Here is a 24,950-nt window from a genome sequence, read left to right as displayed (position 1 = left end):
TTCCCAAGAAAGCTGAACTTATCCCAAGTTTCATGTGCATCAGCTTGCACCCGGCGAGTCGGTGGCGAACTCTTTCCGTGCGGGTGGTCTTTGGGCGCGGGAGAGACGAGGCGGTGATTGGATTAATCCGCGTGGGCGCAGCCTGGACCGGATTCTGTCCCGGATCGTGCAGCGTGGAGCGCGCGGTGTTGCCCTAGAAAGGGCGGGTAAGTGACGCGCAGCAGCGGGGCGACCGCCGGCCTCGGAGTGCGCGTCTTTGCGAGGCGTGCCGAGGAGCCTGGAGTCCAAGTTCCATGACTTCTTCCCTCTCTAGGCGAGACTAGCTGGGTGCTGTGCCTCGCGGGGCTCACCCCTAGGCTTCGCGATGGACGGCGAGAGCGAAGTGAATTTTTCCAGCAACAGTTTAACCCCTTCGTGGCGGAGGAGGTCGACCCCTCAGCCGCAGATGCTGGGCCGGAGCAAGCCGAGACCCCAGTCTTACCAGAGCCCGAGCGGGTTGCTGATCACGGATTTCCCGGTGGAGGACCGGGGCCCGCTCCCCGTGGCGCAGACTCCCTCCCAGGTGCCCACCGCTTCGGACGGCAGGACGGTCCCGAGGAGCCCTCTGCTTCTGTGCACCCACCGGAGGCCGGTGACCAATGGGAGGACGGTCTCCCCGGAGTACCGGGCTGTCTCTCCTCGGCTCCGACGCCTGAAGTCACCGCAGACCCCCAAAGGGGCGTTGGGGGGCTCCCCGAAACCCCCAGAAAATGGTACAGTGATTCCGCCCGCGCCGCCGCGGCTGCGCCCCCCACCTTCTCCTAACGCATCCGCCCCCTGCAGTCCAGAGGGCGACCGGGTCAGACCGACTGCGAGCCCCCTGCCCGCGCCCGCTGCGAACGGGCTCTCTTGTCACGTCGACTCTCCAGGCTGCCGTTTGCAATCCGGCCAGACAGCTAAGGACCCTGAGCGGGGACCCTCGCCCCAGAATAGGTCTTTGGAACAAAAACTCCCCCTCCAAAGGCTGCCTTCTCAGGAGAACGAGCCCCCGGAGACGCCTTCAGTGGTTTTGAGCACAAATAGCCCGGCTGCCCTCAAAGTGGGGAAGCAGCAGATAATTCCCAAGAGCCTGGCCTCAGAAATTAAAATAAGTAAAAGCAGCAGTCAGAATGTGGAGCCCCACAAGAGACTCCTCAAGGTGCGCAGCATGGTGGAGGGCCTGGGGGCGTCGCTGGGCCCCTCGGAGGACGAAGGCGAGGTCGAGAACGACCTGGACAGCCCGGGGTCTCTGCGGAGGGGCTTGCGGTCCACGTCCTATCGCAGGGCGGTGGTCAGTGGCGTGGATTTTGACAGTCCTACCACCTCGAAGAAGAAGAACAGAATGTCTCAGCCCATTCTGAAAGTAGTGATGGAAGACAAGGAGAAGTTTTCCAGCCTTGGAAGGATAAAGGTAAGAGTGGGCATGGCACTCAGTCCAAAGTGAAGGTGTTGGAGATAGGGAGGAGGGATGCAGGGGAGATCAGACATCACTGTTCTCTGTAATTCTGTTGTTTGTTGATGAAGCCTGTGCACATGTATCTCTGGGCCACTGTATGGTTGGCTCGCACAGCCCAAGTTCATGTGGCTTTGTGGGAGGGCGTGAAACTCCTATCACTGTGTTGGCTTTCTAAGCTTAGGCAGAATCTGGGGACACATGGGGGGAAAACACAGCAAATGAGGTATTGGCTGCATGAGTCCTGAAACACTTCTTTTAATACAGGGAAGCTGCGAAAGGGGGTGGAGAGCAGGGCAGGATTTGCACTCTTGACTTTGGCCAAGCTGTCTGGTGCTTATTTAGAAGTGTCAGTCAGTGGCTGCCGATTCATCACAGCTGATGAGGGGAAAAGCTGATTTCCTTTGAGCCTATTGATCATTTTACATTAATTATTTAGTTTCTTTGAATGGCGCTCACATGCTAAATACCTCAGATAAAATGTGAATTTTTAAAATTAGGCGCCAGAAAACAAAGACACAAAAGGCACAAATAGTATGTCATCGTTGGTACTTGTTTCTGTCAACTCGGCCTTTGGTTGTATTTCATTCCTGTTTTGTGCCCATTTATCCTGCAGTGCATTTAGCAAAAGTTCAGGTTCCAGTGAACTATATGTTATGGCTCCCTGATAGAGGCCTAAAAGCTGAAATTGGTAACAAAAAAATAAAAATAAAAAATTGCCAAATATGACAGAAAGAAATAGGGAAAACCAGAGAAAGGGATTTTGGCGTGTGCTGTGCATGTGCTGTCATCTTCAGAAATAAGGTGGACCTGGGCAATCGGGCAGACATTTGTTTTGGGAGCGACATCCATTCTTGATTAATCAGAGAACTGGAACTAGTCTGTATGATTGTCACATATGTAATACACAAGCAAACAGGCTTTATTTTAGATCCTATGGCCTTAGAGAAATTACATAACATTTTATGTTTGTTTTGCACACACCCTCCCGCCGCCCCGCCCCCCCCAACTCTGCAAGTATAGCGAAGTTCAATTTAACAGTGATGGTGAGTCATAAATAGTGAAATGAGCTGAGCCTGCTGGTCATTTGAGGATTCTCAAACTATTTCAACAGGGTGTGAGGGACATTGTACATTTTATTTCACTGTTTTAGGGAATTGTTGGAGTCATAGGAGTGAACCACTCCAGGGATCATCAGCTGTATGCTTTGGGAAATCTAATGCATGTAACAACAAAATAAGTACTTTTTCTTAAATAGTTGTATTTTCAATTTGGCTCATTCATATATCGTATGCTTTGCCTTTTCCTTTTTTGCTTTTCTTGTTTCTTAGAAAAAAGTGCTGAAAGGACAAGGACCATTTGATGGGGAAGGTAAGCATTTGATTTTCCAGACTTTTATTGCTGTTTCAATGTGGAATATCAATTATAAGTTCCAACCCAGCTGCAGTAACAAAAACACTTAAGATGAGGAAAATGTGCAACTTCTCAAAATTATACAGCACAAAGCACTTCACTCAGCTAAATTTTCATCTAGTAATACCAGCCGTGAATAAAATCAATAGCTTTCTTTGTAAGCTGATAACTTTGTCAGCCAATGCCCTGGGATTTTGAATTCTTTTCTACTCTGGCTCCATCCCCACCTCCCTTAAGAAAAAAAGGAAAAAGAGTAAGAGCAAGCTCTAGCTCTTTAGTCAAAAATTCTGAGAGTTTGGCATTTAGATCTTAAGTCATTTTTTTCCCTAGGTCATATTTCCTTTGACTTAATATTCTTTCCCCATTTTAGTCTCATTTCTGACTTCCCGTTTCCTTATCAAGTGTCTGTTTGGGGGAAATCTAACTCCTGGCCAACGGAAACATATTCCTAAGCATTTGTAACCCATATAGTATTTTCATTAAGGGTCTCAAAAACAAAAGCAGCTTCCACCCAGGTGTTCAAACCCTAATCAGATTAGTGGGCTTTGTGTAAATAGATGGGTCAAATGTCAGCCAACTGGAAAAGCATGAAAGGAGCAGCAGCCCCAGCTGCAGCCCTTGTAGGGCTGGTGGAGGGTGGTAGAGGTGAGGCTAGTTCCCTTCTTTCACGCTTTGAAATGCTTAAGATTTCCCCAACTTTTAAAGAATAATGAAGAAGGGGATGCCCCTAAGTAAATCTAATGTAAAACCACCCAGAGTTATGAAACATATAACCTTGGTGATTATCAATTATTTCCCTCTATAAAAACCATTCCCACTGGAGTATTTAAACATGGCTGGTTTATAAAAATTTATTCATTGCACCAATCTCTGGAAGCATGATTTATAAAGGGTGTGCCAAAATTCACGCAAGAAGTAATTTTGATAGAAAACACAGGTCTATAATTAAACATTGTAAATTTCTATTGATTCATAAAGTATCCAGTATAGGATATGGGATAGCACATCGGGTAAATGGCCTCTGCGGCTTTGCTGGTACCTAGGGCTCCGTGGTCTTCTCTGGTCTTCACTGTCCCTGCTCCTGGGCCATCATTGTACTTGGTGATGCTTATCAAATTGAAGGGATTGAAATCAAAGGGCAACAGATGTTAGAATCTGATTCAATAAACCAAGTAAAATTAGGCTTTTATTTTTTGTTGTTGTTAATGCTCACGCAAAATTCAAATCTTGCGTGAATTTTGAGACACACTATATATGAAGAAGAAACCCAGCTGCAGTGCTGTAGCTGCTTAGGATGAATTCTCTCCCTGATTTTACCGTTGAGGACACTGGGAGCTCTGAGCAGTTCCGTGCCCTCTCTACGGTCACACAGCCAGTACTGGGACAGAGATCTGGTCCTCAGTCCAGTGTGCTTCCTCTTGTACCACTTTTTGAACATGAAGTGATCAGAGCATCTACCTAATAACGATTTAGAGAGATGTTCTGCATCTTCTGGAATTTGGCATTGATTCTGGGACCTTTGCCTCAAAGGATTAAAAACGTTGAGGTTTTTTTTTTCTGTCCAAGGACGGATCACCCCCAGAATAGATCACACCCTTCCTTACAACTAGTTTTACACGGTTTCTGTTTATAAGGAACTGTTTCTGTGCATCCTCTCATCTCTTTTCAAATATGATGACTTAGACATTCTTTTTCACATATATGTAGTACTTGAGGAATGCAGTATTCTTACAGTTACTGATTAACAAGAATGTAACCTGGGAAGCGGTGTGATAGTAGTGAGAATCTGTGAAGTTGGACCCACGGGCCTGCGTTCCTCTCCTACTGCTTTACTCATCGTTGGAGTGATAATTGAGCAGGCACCTTAACCTCACCAAGGCTTGAGTTCATCATGTGTAAAATGACGTTAGCAGTACCGCTACCCACGTTGTTGTGGGAGTGAATGAGAAATTATCTCAACAATGCATGCATGTCTTTTGTGCCAACCACTAACTACTTTAAAGGGCACTAGAGGTGGGGAAAACTTAGTCATTACCTTCGCAATGTGTTTTACCTATGCAGAGCAATCAGAGACCAGTGCAATCTTGCATAGACCTCGTATTTCTTTATTATAGTCATTAGAACAGGCAATAGTTGATGATTAAAGAGGAAGCTGTTTTCTTGCTTCAGTAGATGGAAAGGATTTTCATACTCTGTGTTCCCAAACTAAACTCCTAACCTTCCCTATTATAGCTAAATCTCTTCTGGTGTTTCCCTCTCCTACCTTCTTGTGTGGGACTTGCAGACCTAGGAAGTACCTGATCACCTGCCTCTCTCCAAGCCGGTATACTGGTACCAGTCCACTCCCAGTCTTTTTTTTAAAAATATATTTTATTGATTTTTTACAGAGAGGAAGGGAGAGGGATAGAGAGTTAGAAACATCAATCAGCTGCCTCCTACACACCTCCCACTGGGGATGTGCCCGCAACCAAGGTACATGCCCTTGACCGGAATCGAACCTGGGACCTTTCAGTCCGTAGGCCGTCGCTCTATCCACTGAGCCAAACCCGTTAGGGCTCCCAGTCCTTTCTAAGTTGCATAGGCCAAGCTCCATTATCTTTCATTGACTACTTCAGTAGCATCCTCATTAGTCCCCGAAGTAGTCAGTGTTTTGCTCCTAAAGATCTAATAAAATCTTCCCTTTCAGTGCGTTCCCATGGCAATTAGGATCAAAATACAATCTTTTCTCTTTTTTTTTTTGGTGGGGGGCACCCCAACCGGGGATTGAACTTGCAACCTAGGTATGTGCCCCTACTGCAGTGGTTCTCAACCTTCCTAATGCCGCGACCCTTTAATACAGTTCCTCATGTTGTGGTGACCCCCAACCATAAAATTATTTTCGTTGCTACTTCATAACTGTAATTTTGCTACTGTTTCGAATCGTAATGTAAATATCTGATATGCAGGATGTATTTAGGCGACCCCTATGAAAGGGTCGTTCGACCTCCAAAGGGGTCACGACCCACAGGTTGAGAACCGCTGCCCTACTGGGAAATTGAATCCACAGCCTTTTGGTGTATGGGACGATGCTCCAACCAACTGAGCCACCCAGCCAGGTCTACTTTTTCAAAAGCATTTTAATGGCTGCATCCTTTAGACTTACCATCATACAATCTGTACAGTGTGAAAGAAAGTCATTCCTTTGTCCTTAGGATAAAATTCAGTTTTTTAAAATTCCTTGCAAAGCTCTGCTTGATTTGGACTGTCTGGCTCATCTCCCTACACTCAGCTTGCACCCTTTGTCCTTTAGACACCCACTGAGGCACATTGACCTGCCTTAGTTCTTCTAAGGTATTGTATTTTACTTGCCTCAGGACTTTTGCATATACTGTACTTTTTCCTTTAGCTCTGTGGCATCTCAGCTTTCTGGTCTTAGATTTTCCTCACTGACACCTCTCACCCTCAGACTAGGTCACACTCTGCTGACAGTCTTTTCTCAGAGTACCTGTATATAAATCTTTCAGTGTGTTGGTCTGTATTTGTACAAGATCATTGTGTCCTCAATCCTACAGCGACCTGCCTTTCACTTGGAGAAAACACTAAAGTTGTCTTCATGGTATTGAGGCCAGGTCCTATATGATCTGCCCTTTATTCATCCCCAATCTCCCATCTTCTATACTTTCTCCCTCCCTCATCCTATTCCAGCCACACAGGCCTCCTTGCTGATTGTACATACGGAGTCCTGCCCCCGGGCCTTTGTCCTTGCCATTCCCTCTGGTGAAATGTTCGTTCCCCACTAGAATGGTGGCTTGCTTTCTCACCTTTAGTCTTTGCTTAAATGTCACCTTGGGGAGGCCTTCTTAAATTACCCTGTTTAAAATCTACATACCTCCTGCATATAACATTCCCTGTCTTTCCTTGTTTTATTTTTCTCCATGACCATTAACAGCATCTGACACATTTTTTTTTTTTAATCCTCACCTGAGGACATGCTCATTGGTTTGAGAGAGAGAGAGAAAGAGAGAGAGAGAGAAACATCAATGAGAGAGAGAACATCGACTGGTTGCCTTCCATACATGCCCCAACTAAGGATCAAACCCACAACCTAGGTATGTGCCCTCAATGGGAATTGAACCCACAGTCTTTCAGTATACCCATGATAATCCAACCCACTGAACAGCACTGGCCAGGGCAACATCTGACATATTTTTAAGTTATTTGTTTATTTATTGTCACTCTCCCTTCACTCTGATGTCAGCTCCATGAAGACTGATACTTTCATATGTTTTGCTCACTGTTGTATCCCCAGTGCCTAGCAATTATTGACATCTAGTAGACATTTTCTAAATATCAGTTAAACCAATAAATGAATGAGCGACTTTGACGATTTTGCTCATAAAGCTTTTAGCTCATGAGGGCACAAGAAGTGTCTTTTATTTTCTATTTACTCCCAGTCCTTGGCACATTGTGGATGTACAGTAGATAGTTGTTAAGCAGATAAATGAATGTTGATGGACTTGAAGGGAAGGTAGGGTGTGGATTCAATCGAACCTAAAAATCTGTTTAACAGGTATGACTATCCTTCATGGGTAGTGTAGGATAGACATGGGAATTTTGCTTTAGTTGGCATTTCATGTAAGGGCCCCTCCCTTTTCTCTATGGATGGATTTGGGACAGGGCTGTGTGAGTGAGAAAATCATTTTTTAAATCCGTTTGTCTCTTCATCGTTTATTAAACTGTAGACTCAACATTGTATAAATATAGATGTTTGTTTAGAACAGGTAGCATCATGATGGGGTCGATTAGTGACATGTTGGGTTGGCTTTTCTTGCAGAAAATGCTGTCCTGTACCAGAACTACAAAGAAAAGGCCCTTGACATTGACTCTGATGAAGAGTCTGAGCCCAAAGAACAGAAGTCGGAGGAAAAAATTGTGATCCAGCACAAGCCACTCCGGTCCACGTGGAGCCAGCTCTCTGCGGTGAGTGTTTGCCTTTGCTGTCTGCAGAGGGGGAAGCACCGAGTTGTGTAAATTTGGCGGGAATGTAGTTTTACGTTTTTCTGCCAGTCGTCCTGTAACTCTAAGGAGTAAGACTCTTCTTCGACGGCACAGTGTTTCTTGAACCTCTCAGGCACATTAAGAATACGAACTTTGACACTACTGATTAGGGAAATTAGGTTTTGATAACGTGCCTCGAGACTGATGTACTATGAACTCTGGAAACTCTTCCTATTCAGTATCTCTTCTCATTTGTTTTATATAGTGTATAAATGGTAAGTTAATCTGTCCTGAACTTGACTATAATTATGGCTGCATATACATATGTGTGTATGTATGTATACTAGTATTTCTCTATGCACAACAGGGAGGTTAGAGTGCTTCCCAGGAAATCTCATTTGATGTAGACACATTTATATTTTTTTGAAGTTGATTAATGAATGGCGTTCTCTTCCATCTCTCTCTGTGCATCTTTTGTGTGGGAGTGTCTCCGAACTGACTTTTGTCTTGATGAGTAATTTCTCCTCTTTGCATCAGACATCTTTTGTTTTCAGCCATCATTTCTATCCCTCCTGGCTTAACAGATGTCACAGTGGGATGCTTCCTTTACTTGCTATGGTCACAGCCACTGTGGGCATCTGATGCATTACCGAGTAGAAAGGAACTCCCATGGTTGGCTTGGGTGTTGGGAGCGTTGCATCAAGAAACAAGCCAGCACACCTCTGTGAGTCCTTAGGCAATATGAGAGCAGAGGTGAGTTTTCAGGGGAAATGAGTGTTGTTCAGAGTCGGGGATCTCATCTATTCAGGGAACCTAGCAACATAAGAAAAGGAGCTGTGTACATTGGTTGGTGCTCAGAAGCATGACCGTGGAGATGGGTGTATGTTGATGGTGAAGATACCCTCTGGTTCGGGCTCTTCCTCCCCTTTTCCAGCCTGTATTGGAATTCGGAGTTCTAGAAACCAAGCCCGTTCTCCTTGTCCCTCTCCCACCCCTGAATTTGGTTCTAAGGAGAATTCACTCAGTTCCACTGCCTCCTAGGCGTGGCACCCTGAGTATTAAGTCACAGATTAAAATACCTGCAGGGCCAGGACAAGTAGTGTGAACAGTGATGCTGGTGTGTGGGGGGATGGGGAGTGTGGGGACTGTTGTGAACAGGCCTTCTACAAATTGAGCCTCTGATGCTTAGCTCAGACCACTCCAGTGTTGCCAGATCTTCTGAGACTTAGAAAAGGGGAAACAGAAATCCAGACTTTTATGAGCATTATTCTAATTCAAGTTTTAAAAACAATGTGTGAGCCCAACAAAATATCTATGGGCCTGACTTGGCTTCTATACTAATAGTTTGTAACGTCTGTGATGCTTGCATGTGGTGAAGTGGTAACACCTATTCACAGAACTGACATATTGGTGGCTTTATACGCTAATCTAATGATCTCATGATATATATATATGTATATGTATGTGTGTGTGTGTGTATGTATGTGTATATATTTATATATATGTATATATATAAAAGCAAATACTTGGAAAAAACTGGGGACAAGGCCCAATGAGGCTTGGTTGGCGTTAAATGGATATCATTCCATTATTGGTATGGATCCTTTGGTAGAGAATCCCCAAGAATAATCCTGTGGATTTTTTTAGTTCTCTCTCTGTGGCAGCATCCGTGTTTGTTAGCACAGGCCTAAATCCTGCTGTTTTTCTCTGGACCCTGAACAGAATGTGCCACTTATGCTTTGATCCAACGTAACTTTAGTGCTGAAACTCAGGCTGCCATATTTACGACGCCTCCTGCAGTTTGGTTTTCATTTAGATTAGCAAGTGCACGTTCAAAAACTACTACATATCCTTCAGTATAACTTCAAATATGGGCATGCGTTTTATTTGGCAAACGATAAATGTACGGATGTGCTTTTTGTTAGCGAGATTTATATCTAAAGACTGGGTGATAAAATGTAAAACTACAAAGTGGGTTCTAACTTTAGTGTGTGTTATCTTGCATTCGAGTGTTCCCAGGAGGCTTATGTGTATTTATTGTGTTGCTTGGCAATTACACTTAATCAAAGCAGGGTGACTGGACTTTAACACCCATTGCTTAGGCACCAGCCTGCATTTTCTTAGTTACTTCTGTGTCTCCTTTTCACATTTAAAATGTTTTACTTCAATTTTTGTATTAAAAAGTACTTCAGATGTGCAGAAAAATTAAAAAATATATGTCTGTGTAATAGATTTCTAGGTACCCATCACCCAGATTGAACAGATGTTGATGTTTAAGCCTACTTACTTCAGGCCTCTATTTTTAAGGCAGATTCATTTACCTACCCTCCCCTCCAGCCCTTTTCTTCCTTCTGCTGCCCCAGGGGTAATCACTGTCCTGAAGTTGTCTTCTGTCCCTACCACATGGTTTTCTGTCTACCAAAAAGATGCAAGCAGCTCTGGCTTTTAGGAAAATAGATTATTTAACAGCAAAAAGCTGCGGTTACTTTTAAAGCAGCCTAGCAGTTGGTTTGTCGAAGCTGCATTTAGGACCCTAAAGAGAGGAGGCTTCATGAATCATGAACAATGTTAGGCCGTTTTCAATAAGAATGAAGACCTCCATGTCTCCGTCTGACCTCATGCCCCGGTCCCTCCTTATAAAGGGGGTTGCAGTGTCTGGGACAGGTCTTGGAAAAAGTTTGCTTTTTATATATTTTTGCATCATCTTTCCATGCTTAACTTTTTCCTTAACTTATTTCTTTATCCTCACTCAAGGACATGTTTTTATTGATGTTAGAGAGGCAGGAGTAGAGAGAGAGGGAGGGGAGGGGAGGGGAGGAAGAAAGGAACATTGACATGAGAGAAAAACATTAATTGGTTGCTTCCCATATGTACCCTGACCAGGGATCGAACCTGCAACCTAGGTATGTCTTTTGACCAAGAACAGAAACTGCAATCTTTAATCTTTTCTTGTATGGAACACTCCAACTAATTGAGTCACCTGTCCAGGTCTCCATGCTTAACTTTCAATATACTAAGTTAGTAGGGTAGCCCCCATCCAGTCTTGCATATATCACTAACAAAAAAACTCTTCTTGGGGTAAGGCCTTGATTCCAGGAAGAGTAGGACAGTGGCTTTTTTTGGCAAAGGGTTAGGTCTCATATTGACATCTGCCTTGACTTTCTACTTGGGAGGGGGTGTATGTGTATGAGTATTTGCTGCTGATTGTTTTATTTTTTAAAATCTCTTGCCTTTGTTGCAAACACCTGCCTGCCTCTTGGGATGAAACTTTTCTTATCAGTTGATTGCAAGAGGAATCCTGTATGCAAAAGGCTCCTTAGAAGTGCAGCCACTGGCCGTCATTCATGGTTGTTGCATAAGGTCCTTAAGCCTTCAGCCTGAAATGGCATTTGTGTTCGCTCATGATATGTCTCCTTTAGTTTTATTGGACAACCACACAGGTGACAGGTGGCTCTCCACCTACAGCTTTGGCAACAGGTTTAACTGGAGTGTTGTGGGCATCTAGGAATAAGGGAGAACAGAGAGGCATTTAATGGGATCTCAGTGGAATGATGGAAGTTTAGGCTGCCATGAACTTCTCTAACCAGATTAAAGTGAGTTAACGTGAATGCATTTAGCAGCGGTGGCTCTGCCAGCAGGTTCTTCAAGTAGAGTTGGGCTGTTCTCTTAGAGTCAGGAATAAGACCTGGGCTCCTAATTCCATACGGGGGACAGGCTTCCTCCTCCTTCCCTTGATTGTCAGAGTCTATAGATCTATTCTTAAGTGGAAATACTGGATTTCGACACTCAAGGGAGTAAAACGTTGTGCTGCTCTTCGGGTTTGGGGAAGCACTAGCACTATGAGAAATAATTTACATGATCATGGTGTTTGGTTGGTCACACGTGAAAAGGATTTGAAGTTTTGAACTTGAGAAGGTTTTCTCAATCTTAGAGATCTGTGCTCAGCGATGAAGAACCTGCCATCCGCAGGTGAATGGCCCAGCGCCTCACCTTAAACGGCCGTGGGAATAGAAGCCAAGAGCTCCTGGATCTCTGAGAAAAGCTTGTGAATTTGAAGAAAAATATTGATTGTTTTATCTGTCTGGGATAGAACACAAAATCCCTGTGATAGTCAGTGCCAGGCAGCTGAGACCTGAATGCAAAGTGAGCTTCTGGTTTTCCAAGTTCACCCTTTAATGGGATCCTGGAAGCACTTAAGTATTACAGAAAGGAAACGATAGATTTTGACCGAAGTCTTTTTGCTTTTCAACATAACTCACCCCGCCCCCACCCCCTGGGGCTCCCATCCTGCACTGCGCAAGCACTAAAACATGACAGTTGCCAAACGGGTGTTTGTTTTGTTAAGTTCAGTGACAGCACCAAAGCCACACTCGCCAGCCGTACCCTGACCCCATTGATTTGCCATGGGGTGTGTTTGTCTAATTTCCATCACCTTGACATCCCAGGTGCTTTTGAAAAGGGTGTTCAGGCTCCAGGGGCAAAAACAAGCACCCGGGCAAACTGTGCACTGAATTCAACACCTAATATAGTCATCTCCACTGTACTCTGCATTTGTGCTTGCTGACAGGTGGCTCTGTCACTAACCTTAAAGCAGTTTGAGTATTTCTTCAGTTTGCTTCAAACTTTCAAGCTCTTTATTCAGAAACTGGTTTTTCTGTTTTTATCAAAGTATTTCTTCAGCTGTGCTTGCTTAGCGTGGCTACCGGTGTAATGAGAAATCTAGAATGAGGACGGAAGTCTCGTGGGTGCCGGGCACAGCTCTTAGGGCACAGAGTTTGCCTCTGGGCAACTTCCCGAATTGCTGAATGAGAAGGGACGATTTGAAAAGTGGCAATTTTATTATAATATAGTTTCACTCAGTTGAAAATATAACAGACACATTAGAGTCTTAGCAGCTCGACTGATGGGACTTAATCTTTTAGAATTTATATTGTTTAGTTGAAAGACGTACTTTTTCTCCTAAAAATCAGAGCTCAACAGGTGTAGTAAACCTATATATTATTTTCGTTGCAGAAATGCTTTATGCATTTAGAGGTTAGATCAAGTTTCGTTCCTTTTCTTAAGTTTTCATACTTGTCTCAAATAATTTGCAGTCGCTCAGTGACGTGCTGCTTAAGATAATCTCTTGAGTCATATCATTTTCCATTTGTGTTTTTGCAAGATAGCCGTCTCATAAAATCACTTTTTACCTTAGATGGTGATTAATGCTTTTTACCATATTTATCCTTTGTGTTTAAAAAGATAGAGAAACATTCTCATTTTTCAAGTCTGGCTTACTTACAGTAACTCACAGTGTAGACGCCCAGGGCTTTAGACGCATACTCAGTCCACACTTTTAAGTGGAACAGCAGAACTCCTGGGATGTTTGCATTTTGATAAGCAGAAAAGTGGTTCATGTGCCTAGACCTGAGACCCTGGGCAGAGATCCTATTCCAGCCACAAGGGCTGGAGCTGGGCGCCTGCTTAGCCTGGGCCCAGAGGCTGGGCTCACTAGTATATGTTTTTTGCACAATTAGATGATAGTGTTCTCTTAACATCTTCGAAAACAAATTTTGACTTATGTGAGAATACATAATACATTCTCCGTGTGAAAAGGAATTTAAGCATTTCAGATAAGACTAAAGTCTTTCTGATAGCGTATCTGCCATGTTAATCCTTTTCCCTCTGTAGGCAACACTGTTCTCAATTTGGTAACAGCCTCATCCAAATCCATGTGTATATGCATTTAAAGAAAAAAGTAAGCATTGTGTGTTTTACATAAGTAACATGCTTTATAGACTTTTTAACGTGCTTTTCCTCTGAACGATGAGACTTACAAACCAATATATGGCTAGCCATGATCGCCAGTGTTCTTTCTAACTGCTGTGTTCTTCTATAGGATGGATAGGCCTTCTGTCATCTTTCCTTGGGTGGTGGTGGTGGAGTTATACATGCTTTGAGAATCTAATAAAAGCTATGAGCCCTGCACCTTCTCTTTAGAAAAATGCACACACAACTATACGTGTAACTATTTATCATTTTTGTTTTTTCGTTTCAGTTTGAGGGCAGCTTTTTTCATGACTATCTCCAAGTACTGGGAGCACCTCACTGTTGCTGTGTGTGTAACTGAGTGCAGCTTTCTTGTTGTCCATATTGTTCAGAAGTGTTTCTCTTTCTGAACTTCAGCACTGTTGGAGCTTGAACTGTATGACCCCGTCTGAACAGTATACATAGGTTGAGAAAAAAACCACTCTGGTTGGAGCTGAGTAATTAAAGAACAATTGAGTGGTAGAGATGCCAATATTTATGTTATTGATTCTCCGGAGAGAACAATGGGATTTGAAAAGGGGGAGGTGTGTGCACCAGGCCCTGAGGCGAGGCAGAGAGCTGAGGACACAGGTGCTCCAAGAAAGTGGGAGGTGATGAGCACAGGGACATTTAATTTTGGTTGGCATAACTACAAAAGGAGCATTTCAGCCAGGAATCCAGCCAGGGGACCTAGACAAAGAGGGTCTTATTATTTCTTGAGCAGAAAACGAATGAGAGAGATTCCTTCATTCATCTAGATTCCTTCATTCATCTATACCAGGCCCTGTCCTAGACACTGGTGATGGCGCACACAAAGACTCCACCTTGCTCTCATGTCCTTACAGACACCCTGCAGAGCAAGACAGACATCAAACAATAAAGGCAGAATTGCAGCTGTGTTAATGCCACGAAGGACATGTTTGTGCTGCTCTGAGAGCCTTTGGGGGAGGGCACCTGTCTGGGCAAGGTGCTGTCAGTCAAGGGAAGGTGGCAAAGGAGGCGACAGGAGCTGCCATCTGAGGAGTGCCCGGATAGGTGTCTGGGCAAGGTTGGGGGAGCGGGGGGAGTGAAGGGGGCAGGCAGGGTGGAGGAGTCCCAGGCAGAGAGAACATCATGTATGTGGGCCCTTGGGGTGATGGTGGGGAAGAGGAGTTAGAATGAAGTTAGTGCAGTTGGAGCTTCTTGAGCTACATCGTGGGCTCCTCCTCCTCTGATCTCTAATGTTGGAGGGTCCCAGGCTTCGTCCTCGGGCCTCTTTTGTCTGCACTCACTTGGTGATCTCATCCAACCTTGTGGCTTTAACTACATCGTGTGCTCTGATGACTTCCAAGTTTCTTTCTCTAGAACTTCAGGTGAGGATATCCAACTTCTTTTCTGGTATCTAATAGGCATCTCAAAGTGAACCTGTCCCAAAAATGTACTTCTGATCACACCCTTCTCTCCCACCCAAACCCGCTTCTTCCTCAATGGCCTTTATTTCTTCTCAACAAATAGCTTTATTTCTCCAGTTGCAGAGGTCAAAAACCTTGGAGCCATTCCTCACTCTCCTCTTTCTCCCATAACCTACTTTCAATGAGGTGCAAAGCCTGCTGCCTTTACCTTCAGAACAGAGCTACTCTCTGCGCTGCCTCCCTGTCCAGTGCAGAAGTGGACTACCTGGTTGCTTCCCTTCTCAACCACCTGTATCTGCCTGTGTCCCTTACGGTCACTTCTCCAAGCAGCACCTGTGTAATTACATTGTTGATTTGTGCACTGTTAAAATATGCTGGGATACTGTCTCTTTGTTCTGAGCCCTCAAGTGATTTCTCCTCCACGCAGGGTAAAGTCTTACTGTGGCCCAGGGGAGTGGGGGCTGTGTGATCTGGCTCCTGGTTGTCTTTCTGGACTCATCTCCTGCTTTTTTGCCTTGCTTGTTGCTAGTCACACTGTTGCCCCTCAGATACAAGATGTACTCTGCCTCAGGCCCTTTGCACTGGCTGTCTGCTCAGTTTACAATAGCTCCCCTTCTAGGCAGCCACATGGCTGTCTCCCTAACACCCCTCTCCCCCAACATGTCCCATCCTCTCTGTGTCACTTACCCCTCCTACATATTATGGGATTTACTTTTTGTTGTTAATTGTACATCTACTCCCACTGGAATAAAAGCCGCAGTAAATATTTGATGAATTTACAAATGAATGTATGAACGAATAAATGCAAAAACCTATTCCCATAAGTGAAAATAACAGAAAGCTACTCAACATTGAAAGCAGCCAGGAAGTTAACATTTGCGGGCTGTTTTTAATTTTTATTTCAAAAGAAAAATTCTTGATGGTTGTTTGGCCACGTCCAGGATTTAATAGATGTCTTTGAAACATCGGGGAACTGGCATCTTCATAGTTTAGAACTATGTTAGCGCATCGTAGGTATTTGCATACCTATGAAATCACTTTAAATGATAGCCTCTATCCCCACTTGGGGTTTCTTTTGGGGACTTGGCTGGGCGCATTCTGTAGGAATACAAGGTAATTAGGTAAAAGGAGAGAAGACCCAGTTACTTTTAGAGGTTCTGAGTCACTGTGGGGAAGGCTCTTTACTGTTGAGCTTTGGATTGTAGAAATCATCTGTCCGAGTCTTCCATTTGTCTTTCTGACCTTCAGATGTCCCCCCATGGCGTCTTGTCCCTTGGTCCAATGATGGTACCATTTCTCAGGGCCACATCCACACAGTGGTTAGTTTGCGTAACGACAGGAAAAGTCACCACCTTCAAAATGACTGTTGAATTTTTAAATATGGAACGAATGCTTAAAAATTTGTTTCTCAAATTTTGTTGATTTATCCCGACTATATATACTAGTAAGCTGTTGATTTTTTAGGTGCTTAGTCTGTACTCTAATGTCTTCAGGTGATTAAGGTATTTATTATTTGTGTACCTGTTATTGGAGGAGATGACTATAGAGCCAGTGGACAGCTTCTGCAGAAGGAAGTGTTGTTGCCAGTGAAAGGAAATGGCAGATGATTTTCCCCTTTGGTGTAGGAGATAAACTCTGCCACCCCGCCAACTGCAATAACACAAAAATTGGAGCGGTTCCCGTGTTGGGTGGCAGGAAACCCCGCTTCTGGTAGTGATGTACAAAGGAGTATGGTTGTTGTCTGCTCAGCTGAGCAACGGGGAGCCCTGCTAGCCACCTGGGTTCGAGATCTCCGTGTGAGCAGGCAGGTCAGTGGCTGCCTTGCAGGAGAGCTGTAGCTCTGGGACCTGCCACTGGGGCATCCTTATATTAATTAAACAAGTTGTTAAGTGTAGTTAAATGATTGGCCAGGTATTTGCAGAGGCCTCACTGGGTACCAGTGTTGTATTCGATTCTTTCATTGCAGTTTATATCGTCCTCGTGACAAGACCACGAAGGCAAGTACTGTTTCGCTACGTACCTTAGTACTTTATATACAGTCAGCTGAGATTCTGAGATGTGAAATATGGCTCCTCGCTTACTGTATTTATAAGGGTCTTGATATTATTACCTGGGAGAGCAGGAACCATATTTCCGTGTGATGACCTGGCCAGTGTTGTGACTCAGTGACCATCTGCCTATTGGCTCTCTTCCCATGAATTGGCTTATTTTTCCTCTTTACTATGTCTGTCTTTTCTCCTGAAGGCTCCTGCAGGCTTGGAGTTTCTGAGTCCTCCTAACTTAGACTTGAGTCCACTCCTACTCCACCTCACACAGTCCTTTCAGCTTCCATATACAATGAGCCAATTTAGTTTTTTGAGAGCCATATTGGATCATATTGGCTCAGCCACTTTCCCTCTGATGGATAGGTCACTTCCTTGTCATTCGGCCAGGTGCCTAACTAGCTCTATTCCAATCAGCTTTGGCCTCCATGATGCATTGTGGTGTGAAATGTGGCCACTTTGGGCTACTACTTTCGTAGAGAACAGCATTTCTTGCAGGTGTCTGTGAGAGCGTTAAGTGACAAGATTGATGTATCTTGTATAAATTTACACACGGAGGAGTTGACATGGCAACCATGGTCCATATCAGTGACCTAACATAATGCGAAATACATTTTACTTTGTAACCCGGTTTGTGTGTTTGTGTGTGTGCATGTGTGCAGGTGTGTGTATGTGTATCTCAAACAAAAGTTTGACAAAGCAGAAGTTACCTTTAATGCATGCAGTACACTATGGTATTTTCTGTTTTATCCTTCCTGTTTTGTTACATTTAAATAGATGAAGATCAGAGATTTATGGACTTATCTTGCCATTTACTAAGAGCTTAGAATATGTAATTTGAAAAACACTGGTCTCTGACTCCGAAATGCATCACTGAATTATAGGGGGCAAACAAAACAAGCCTAAAACCAAGGCCTGTACTACAGGATTTTAGAAGCTGGTTTGGAGGAAAATAGAAATGAAATGTCTAAATGATGTTTTTGAAAGAATACAGGACAGAATGTCAAAATGAATGACACAGACATCAGAAAACATGCCGAACCGGTTTGGCTCAGTGGATAGAGCGTCGGCCTGCGGACTGAAGGGTCCCAGGTTTGATTCCGGGCAAGGGCATGTACCTTGGTTGCGGGCACATCCTCACTGGGAAGCGTGCAGGAGGCAGCTGATCGATGTTTCTCTCTCATCGATGTTTCTAACTCTCTATTCCTCTCCCTTCTTCTCTGTAAAAAATCAATAAAATATATATAAAAAAAGAAAACAGTTAAGGACAGGATACTTCTCTCTAGAACAGAGGTTCTCAACCTGTGGGTCGCAACCCATTTGGGGGTTGAACGACCTTTTCACAGGGGTCGCCTAAGACCATCGGAAAACACATATATAATTACATATTGTTTTTGTGACTAATCACTATGCTTTAATTATGTTCAATTTGTAACAATGAAATTGCGGGTCACCACCACACGAGGGACTGTATTAAAGGGTCGCAGCATTAGGGAGGTTGAGAACCACTGCTCTAGAAAGTGTGACCAAAACTAGATGGGCTGGTTGGACAGAAGGGTGAGAAATAAAAGCAGCGGAAGTATAACATGTGACTTGAATGACATCTGATATATAGGTAAGCAGAATGCTAATTCTGTTTCTACTTCTCATATCTCCTCCATACAGTAATTCCCGTCGGTGAAACCATTGCATGCTTTGTAAATCCTATGTAAAACATCAGTTCACTTTATTGCTCATTTTGCTAGAATAGTTTGTTCCCAGGTTAGATTTTTATTGCAAATCTAAGAAATTAACTTCAGGGTCAGTGTTGGTCTAAGTAAGTTACTGTTTTGGAATTGTTCATCCTGTCCATCTGCCACTTTGCAAAAATAACAAACAAAAACAAAACAGCATTTATCCTGTTGGCATCACCCTTACCAACGGTGTTCTCCTCGGCGAGAGGAGCCCGTCAGACCTGCCTTTGCCAGCCCCTTCTTGACTCACGCCTTCACTATGCGTCCATGGCGTCATTCCCAGTGATGCCGACTCCAGCCCCGGCCTCCTCCCTCGATCTCACACTTGCACACCTGCCTGTCATCACTCATTTTCAACACTGCCTCATAAGCCACTGCATGGTTTGGACTTGACTGAGATCTTTCTTTCTTATTCCCTCCCTTGGCCTTACTCTGTTTCTTTTTTCTGCTGGTGGTCCCCTCTCATTTCTCTAGCTCTCCTTATGGGCCACAACAAAGACATGCAGGTACTGTTGGCAGCCTTAACAATTTCGTTTGTCTGCCCTACTTGTTTTATTTCTGTTTTGAGAGAGGACTTTGAAACCTATTTTAGTTTTTATTTAAAATGAAGATTTAGGCCTTGGCTGGGTCACTCAGTTGGTTAGAGTGTCATCCCGATCTGCCAAGGTTGTGGGTTTGAGCCCTGATCAGGGCACATACAAGAATCAACCAATGAATGCATAAATAAGTGGAACAACAAATTGATGTTTCTCTTGCTTCCTTCCTCTTTCTCTAAAAATCTAAAAAATAAATATGAGAATATTCCATAAAAATTTTCAAAAAATAAAAATTATGCTTTGAAACCAAGGCATGTTCATTATAGAAAAATCAAAAAGTTTCAATAGAAAGAGATAACAAAATAAAAATTAGTTGACGTTTTGTATCTAAGGTTTCAGACCATTTTTTTATAAAGATAAAATTGAATTTTTCTTTTGAGCAAAACTATCAATAATAAAATAATATTGTCTTGTTACCCATATTTTTCCTTTATCAGTGTTCTAAATATCTTTTTTTGTGTTATTAAACCTGCTGTTTTGTAACCCATTATTTTTCTCGTAACAATGATGTGAATGACTTTCCGCATCATTAAACTTTCTTCCACAACAGCCTTTTGAATGGCCTATATTGTGTTTCATCAGATAGGTGGATGTTTGATTTTTTTAACCACTTCCCCCTTGTTAGTCATTAGTTTCTGATTTTTCAATTTAAAAATTCAAAATTTGAAGCTGATTAAGTTTTTTAAAATAATTAATTTTGAATTGCAGAAGTAATACAAATACATTGTCCTCATTACAAAATTTAGCAGAATAGTTCAGACCGAAATCTGCTTCGATTTTATCACCATTCCCAACCCCCTCCATTGTTAGTCTTGGTCTGCTCCTCAGTGTTTTATTAAATATTCCACTTTGTAAACCTGTTCTTCTTTTATTAAATAATTTTGTAAATTGCCCTTTACCCCTAACATCATTTTCCCTTTCATCCTTTGTACTTCTGTGTCATTAGCTTTTCATGTGTGCTTTTTTAGCGTCATTTTCTCCTCTTAACTGTTGATGGATGAAGAACTTCATCTCTTGCTCACCTGGAGAATAGAGAATGAATACATCTGGGTCTAGGCTCAGTGCCCACAGGGGAATGGAGGCTAGCTCATAAGAGCCACAAGTCAAAGGAAAGCATTCCTTAACTGGGAGAAATGTCAGGATTAAGTAACATGTGAAATCACCAGGCCACCCCACTGACAACTTAGCTTTCGCTGAAGCAAAAGCTAGGAATCCAGTGAAAGATGAGGTTTCTGGGGCAGCCAGTGGGAGGGTCTTAGTTTAGAGCAGCGGTCGCCTAAGACCATCGGAAAACACATATATAATTACATATTGTTTTTGTGATTAATCACTATGCTTTAATTATGTTCAATTTGTAACAATGAAAATACATCCTGCATATCAGATAGTTCTATTACGATTCATAACAGTAGCAAAATTACAGTTATGAAGTGGCAACAAAAATTTTATGGTTGGGGATCACCACAACATGAGGAACTGTATTAAAGGGTCACGGCATTAGGGAGGTTGAGAACCACTGGTTTAGGGGGAAGAGTAGCTGCAGATCCCAATTCCGAGAATGTTCAGAAGTGTTTAAGAAGGCACTGTGCTGCCCGGGTTAAGAGCTCAGCCTTTGAAGGCAACCAGGCAGGCCTGGGGTTGAATCCCAGCCTTGCCCCTTAACTAGGGCCAGTGACTTAACTTTTCTGATGCTAGTATCTTCCTTGCAGGGTTGTCATAAGGTTTAGAAGTGTTACAGGGAGTGCCCTCTGTGTCCCCACATGTTGCCAATAGAAGTGGAATCCTTGTGATGTCACAAGGAAAGGAATTTCCTGAGACTCGCACAGGAGAATGAGTGATAGTTATTTGCATGGAATTAAACCCTTGTCTTTTCAAGGTACCATTTCCCTCTGTCCTGCCATGGAAAAAGTCCAGTCTTGTCTTCAGCAGAGCTAGAATTAAGACACTGTCCAGAGTCTCTGCTCCATATTTAAGCACAGTCCATTCCAGTATTTGGCTAACTTAGCTTGTGTTCCCAGCTGCAATCCCTTGCGTGTGGGTCCACATGGCCATGGGCCAAGGGTCTGCTAAGGCCACATGGCAAGCTAGTGCCTGGGTGAGTGTGGGTCACAGGGCAAGGGAGTGCAAGAGCAAGCGAGAGAGAGGATTCTTTGTCTAGGGCTTATGTATTCCCAAATATTTGTGGGTTGGCATTGGAGTCCACCCTCCTAGCCAATGATCTTTGTTCCCAGGCTAGACTGACAGGAAAGCACCTTCCCAATGTCACCCCAACATCACTGTGCATACACCCACCTTCCTCTTTATTGGACCCCTTCCCACAGTGATTTGCAGGTAATGGAACAGAGGTGTCCTTGGGAGTGTGAAGTTGCAGCTCCCTGGTGAAGCTGCCCAGATGACCATGCTTTAATATCTGGCCTTCTCTCTGCTCTCTTTCTGTTTTTAATATTAGCTGGCTAATTATGATGATGACAGAAGTTACAAGATTCTGGTGCATGGCAAGCATTTGATATAAAGGTAGTTTGAGAAATGAAAAAAGGAGCAACTAGAGCTCTGAATCAGGATTTGGCTTGATATGGGTACCTAGTTAACCAGGCTGGCTGCAATGAAGTGATGCACACTTATCTCCTAAATCGTACAGAGCGCAGCAGTTTATTTTTGTACATTTAATTACCTGTCTGTTTGTGGTTTGTACTCTCAGCCTCATATCTGCATTGAAATAATTTGAGTTCATTCAAGAATCTTGGCTTTGTCTATAAAGGGTGACTCAGGCCACAGAGGACAAATGCCTCAAGCCCTGGCCGGCCTTACTGAGTTTGCTGTCATTTTAGTAGACCTGAGATTCTCTGGAGGCAGTGTGGAGAGGAGAACTGAGAGGCTTGCTGTTTCTTGAGAACCAAGAATTTTGGTGAGGACTATAGAATTTTGGTGAGGACTATAGAATTTGGTGAGGACTATAGAATTTTGTGAGGACTATAGAATTTGGTGAGGACTATAGAATTTGGAGGAGGACTATAGAATTTTGGTGAGGACTATAGAATTTTGGTGAGGACTATAGAATTTGGTGAGGACTATAGAATTTTGGTGAGGACTATAGAATTTGGTGAGGACTATAGAATTTGGGTGAGGACTATAGAATTTGGGTGAAGACTGTAGAATTAAGGTCAACAATAGTAGATCAGAGAGCAGATCCTTTTTTTGAACAAATGAGTTAGGAGGTCCCTGGCATGTTGATATATTTTCAAACTAAGCATATGATTTTATTAAATGGGTCATTGTCTTCTCTCTACCTCCCTGAAATTATGATGCCCTCTGACCTCATTTATCTGATTTTTGGTTATTTAGGTCTCTGGCCCCTTGAGATGAATGTTGTGTAGCAGCTCTTAGCTTAGGTAGAGTGATAGCTCAGGACCTTTCTCCGTGGATAACATGGGGCTGGAGAGAGCCTTAAGGGGGCTGCCTATGGACATGATCTCTGGACCCTGGCAGATTTTTTGGTTTAGGAACTTCAGACATACTCTCAAAGAGATGCTGTTCCCATGCTATTTACCATGAAAGAACTGTAGCTCATTTGTAATTCAGGGGCTATTTAGGTTGTGTTCATTTTGTAGAAAAGACCTGAGAGAGATTGTGTCCTGTGGTTTAATTCTACTTTGCAATTCATTCCCTTCCCACATGAGCTTTTAAGAACAGAAGCTGGTGAATAGGGAATCACCAAGAGGCAGGAATAACCAGCTGATGTTCAGCAAGTGGGGCAACTCTGGCCAAGTATAAAGGTCTCAACTCAGATGGGTATTCAACCTACATTCGTGTTTTACGGAGCCCGACTGATCTTGGATCATAAATTTCTGGTTTAATTGTTCACTGTCCATCTCTGAGCCTTTTTGGTCCGTCAGTCTTTTGCGACCCTTCCATCTGGTTTCCCTAGCTGGTGGGGGGAAATAGGAGGAATGAGCACTCATCTTACCTACAAACCGTATCAAGTCTTGGGGGGCCTGAGAACATACCCTTATTTACCCCATAGAAATGGTGATCTGGTTGACCGAGAGACTGGGATTGCTAATCTTGGCTCCTGCACAGAATCCTCTCTGTCCTGGACACAGGCTCAGTATGTACAAAATGGCAACATTGGGGCTCTGTTTGGGCCTTAGCGAACTTGGCTTGTAACCTGTTCCAGTGAGTAGAGTGAAAGGCCAAGGGATATTGCACAAAGGTTATGGATTTCCTGCCACCGTTCTGTCAAGTCGCCTGTAACTGGTTGAGGGCAGGATGGAATCTCTGCTTAAAGCCTCCCTGTTCCTTCCTAGGAGAGTCATCTGTATGTGTCAGACTTGCAAATTGTCAAGAATACTGGCATGAGTTCTAAATGGAGCATTGAATAATTAACTTTGGGGTCTATACTTTAGGGAGTTTGCTCTTTTCTAAGTTTCAGTATTTTGGGTCTAACTAGAAATGCATGAAGTATCTTGTACTGTTTTTTATTAGTTTCAGCTAACTGTTCATTTCCTTCTCATTTGGACATGGAATATGTATCTCTTACAAAGGTCATGGGTGAAGAATTTCAATACCAATTACAGCAGTAAAAATCTACAAATTTAAAACTATTACAACATTACTGAGTTCTCTGACTTTGTTATCTGTTTAAGCCCCATACACATATTCATATTTGTTAACTTAGGTCAGAATTGTGGTTTTGGGCTATAATTCTGTTGCATTATTTGTGTTTCACTTAAAGTGTTGAAGATACTGACCTGCATTTATACTTTCTCCTTAGAGTCTAGAACAGTGATGGCAAACCTATGACACACGTGTCAGAGGTGACATGCGAACTCTTTTTTTGGTTGATTTTTCTTTGTTAAATGGCATTTAAGTATATAAAATAAATATCAAAAATATAAGTCTTTGTTTTACTATGGTTGCAAATATCAAAAAATTTCTATATGTGACACGGCACCAGAGTTAAGTTAGGGTTTTTCAAAATGCTGACACACCGAGCTCAGAAGGTTCGCCATCACTGGTCTAGAACCTGCCATGGCAAGAATGGAACAGTCTTGTGAATTGCTTAAATGACACAAACTCAAGAACCCCAAATTGAATTCAATTGTTAGTGTTTCATTAAACTATTTTCACAATTCTCCTTATTGATTACGTAGTTGAATAAAAAATTTAAACCAGGCCTAGACAGTGAGGAATAAGAAAGTCCCAGGGAGGTCGGAAGAGACCTTTAAAGGAAGTGTTGTTTTGACTAAGTGTTCCATTTGTACTCAACCAGAGCTACCAACATGAAACAGTATTTTTAAAATAAAAAAGGAGCCTGTACACTTTAAATTTTTCATTTTAGATAGCAAAATAGCAGTTTTAGAAGCTTGTATATATTTTTTTTCTTCTCTGCATGTGGAAACAAGGGGAACAATAGAAGAAATGTGATAAACATAGTATTTTAGATTATTTTAGCAAAAGTGTACAAACTGCAAAAAGCATATAAACTTTAAGCTATAGGTATAAATATATCTTTTAACAGATTTATTTTTCTAGCACCCCCC

At 43.0% G+C, this 24,950-nt stretch overlaps 1 protein-coding gene across 1 annotated transcript in view; it reads left to right on the top strand.

The window, feature by feature from the left end:
- The first annotated feature begins 364 nt into the window (after window positions 1–364).
- Window positions 365–24,950, top strand: part of ARHGEF26 (Rho guanine nucleotide exchange factor 26) — a 109,566-nt gene continuing 84,980 nt past the window's right edge. Inside the window, exons 1-3 of the mRNA XM_006754877.1 lie at window positions 365–1,429; window positions 2,803–2,842; window positions 7,698–7,843. Coding sequence (XP_006754940.1) covers window positions 365–1,429; window positions 2,803–2,842; window positions 7,698–7,843 — 1,251 coding nt within the window. The remainder of the gene's footprint in view (window positions 1,430–2,802; window positions 2,843–7,697; window positions 7,844–24,950) is intronic.

This window comes from Myotis davidii, unplaced genomic scaffold (assembly GCF_000327345.1).
Source record: "Myotis davidii unplaced genomic scaffold, ASM32734v1 scaffold153, whole genome shotgun sequence".
Lineage (NCBI taxonomy): Eukaryota > Metazoa > Chordata > Mammalia > Chiroptera > Vespertilionidae > Myotis > Myotis davidii.
This window is presented reverse-complemented; position numbering and strand designations above follow the sequence as displayed.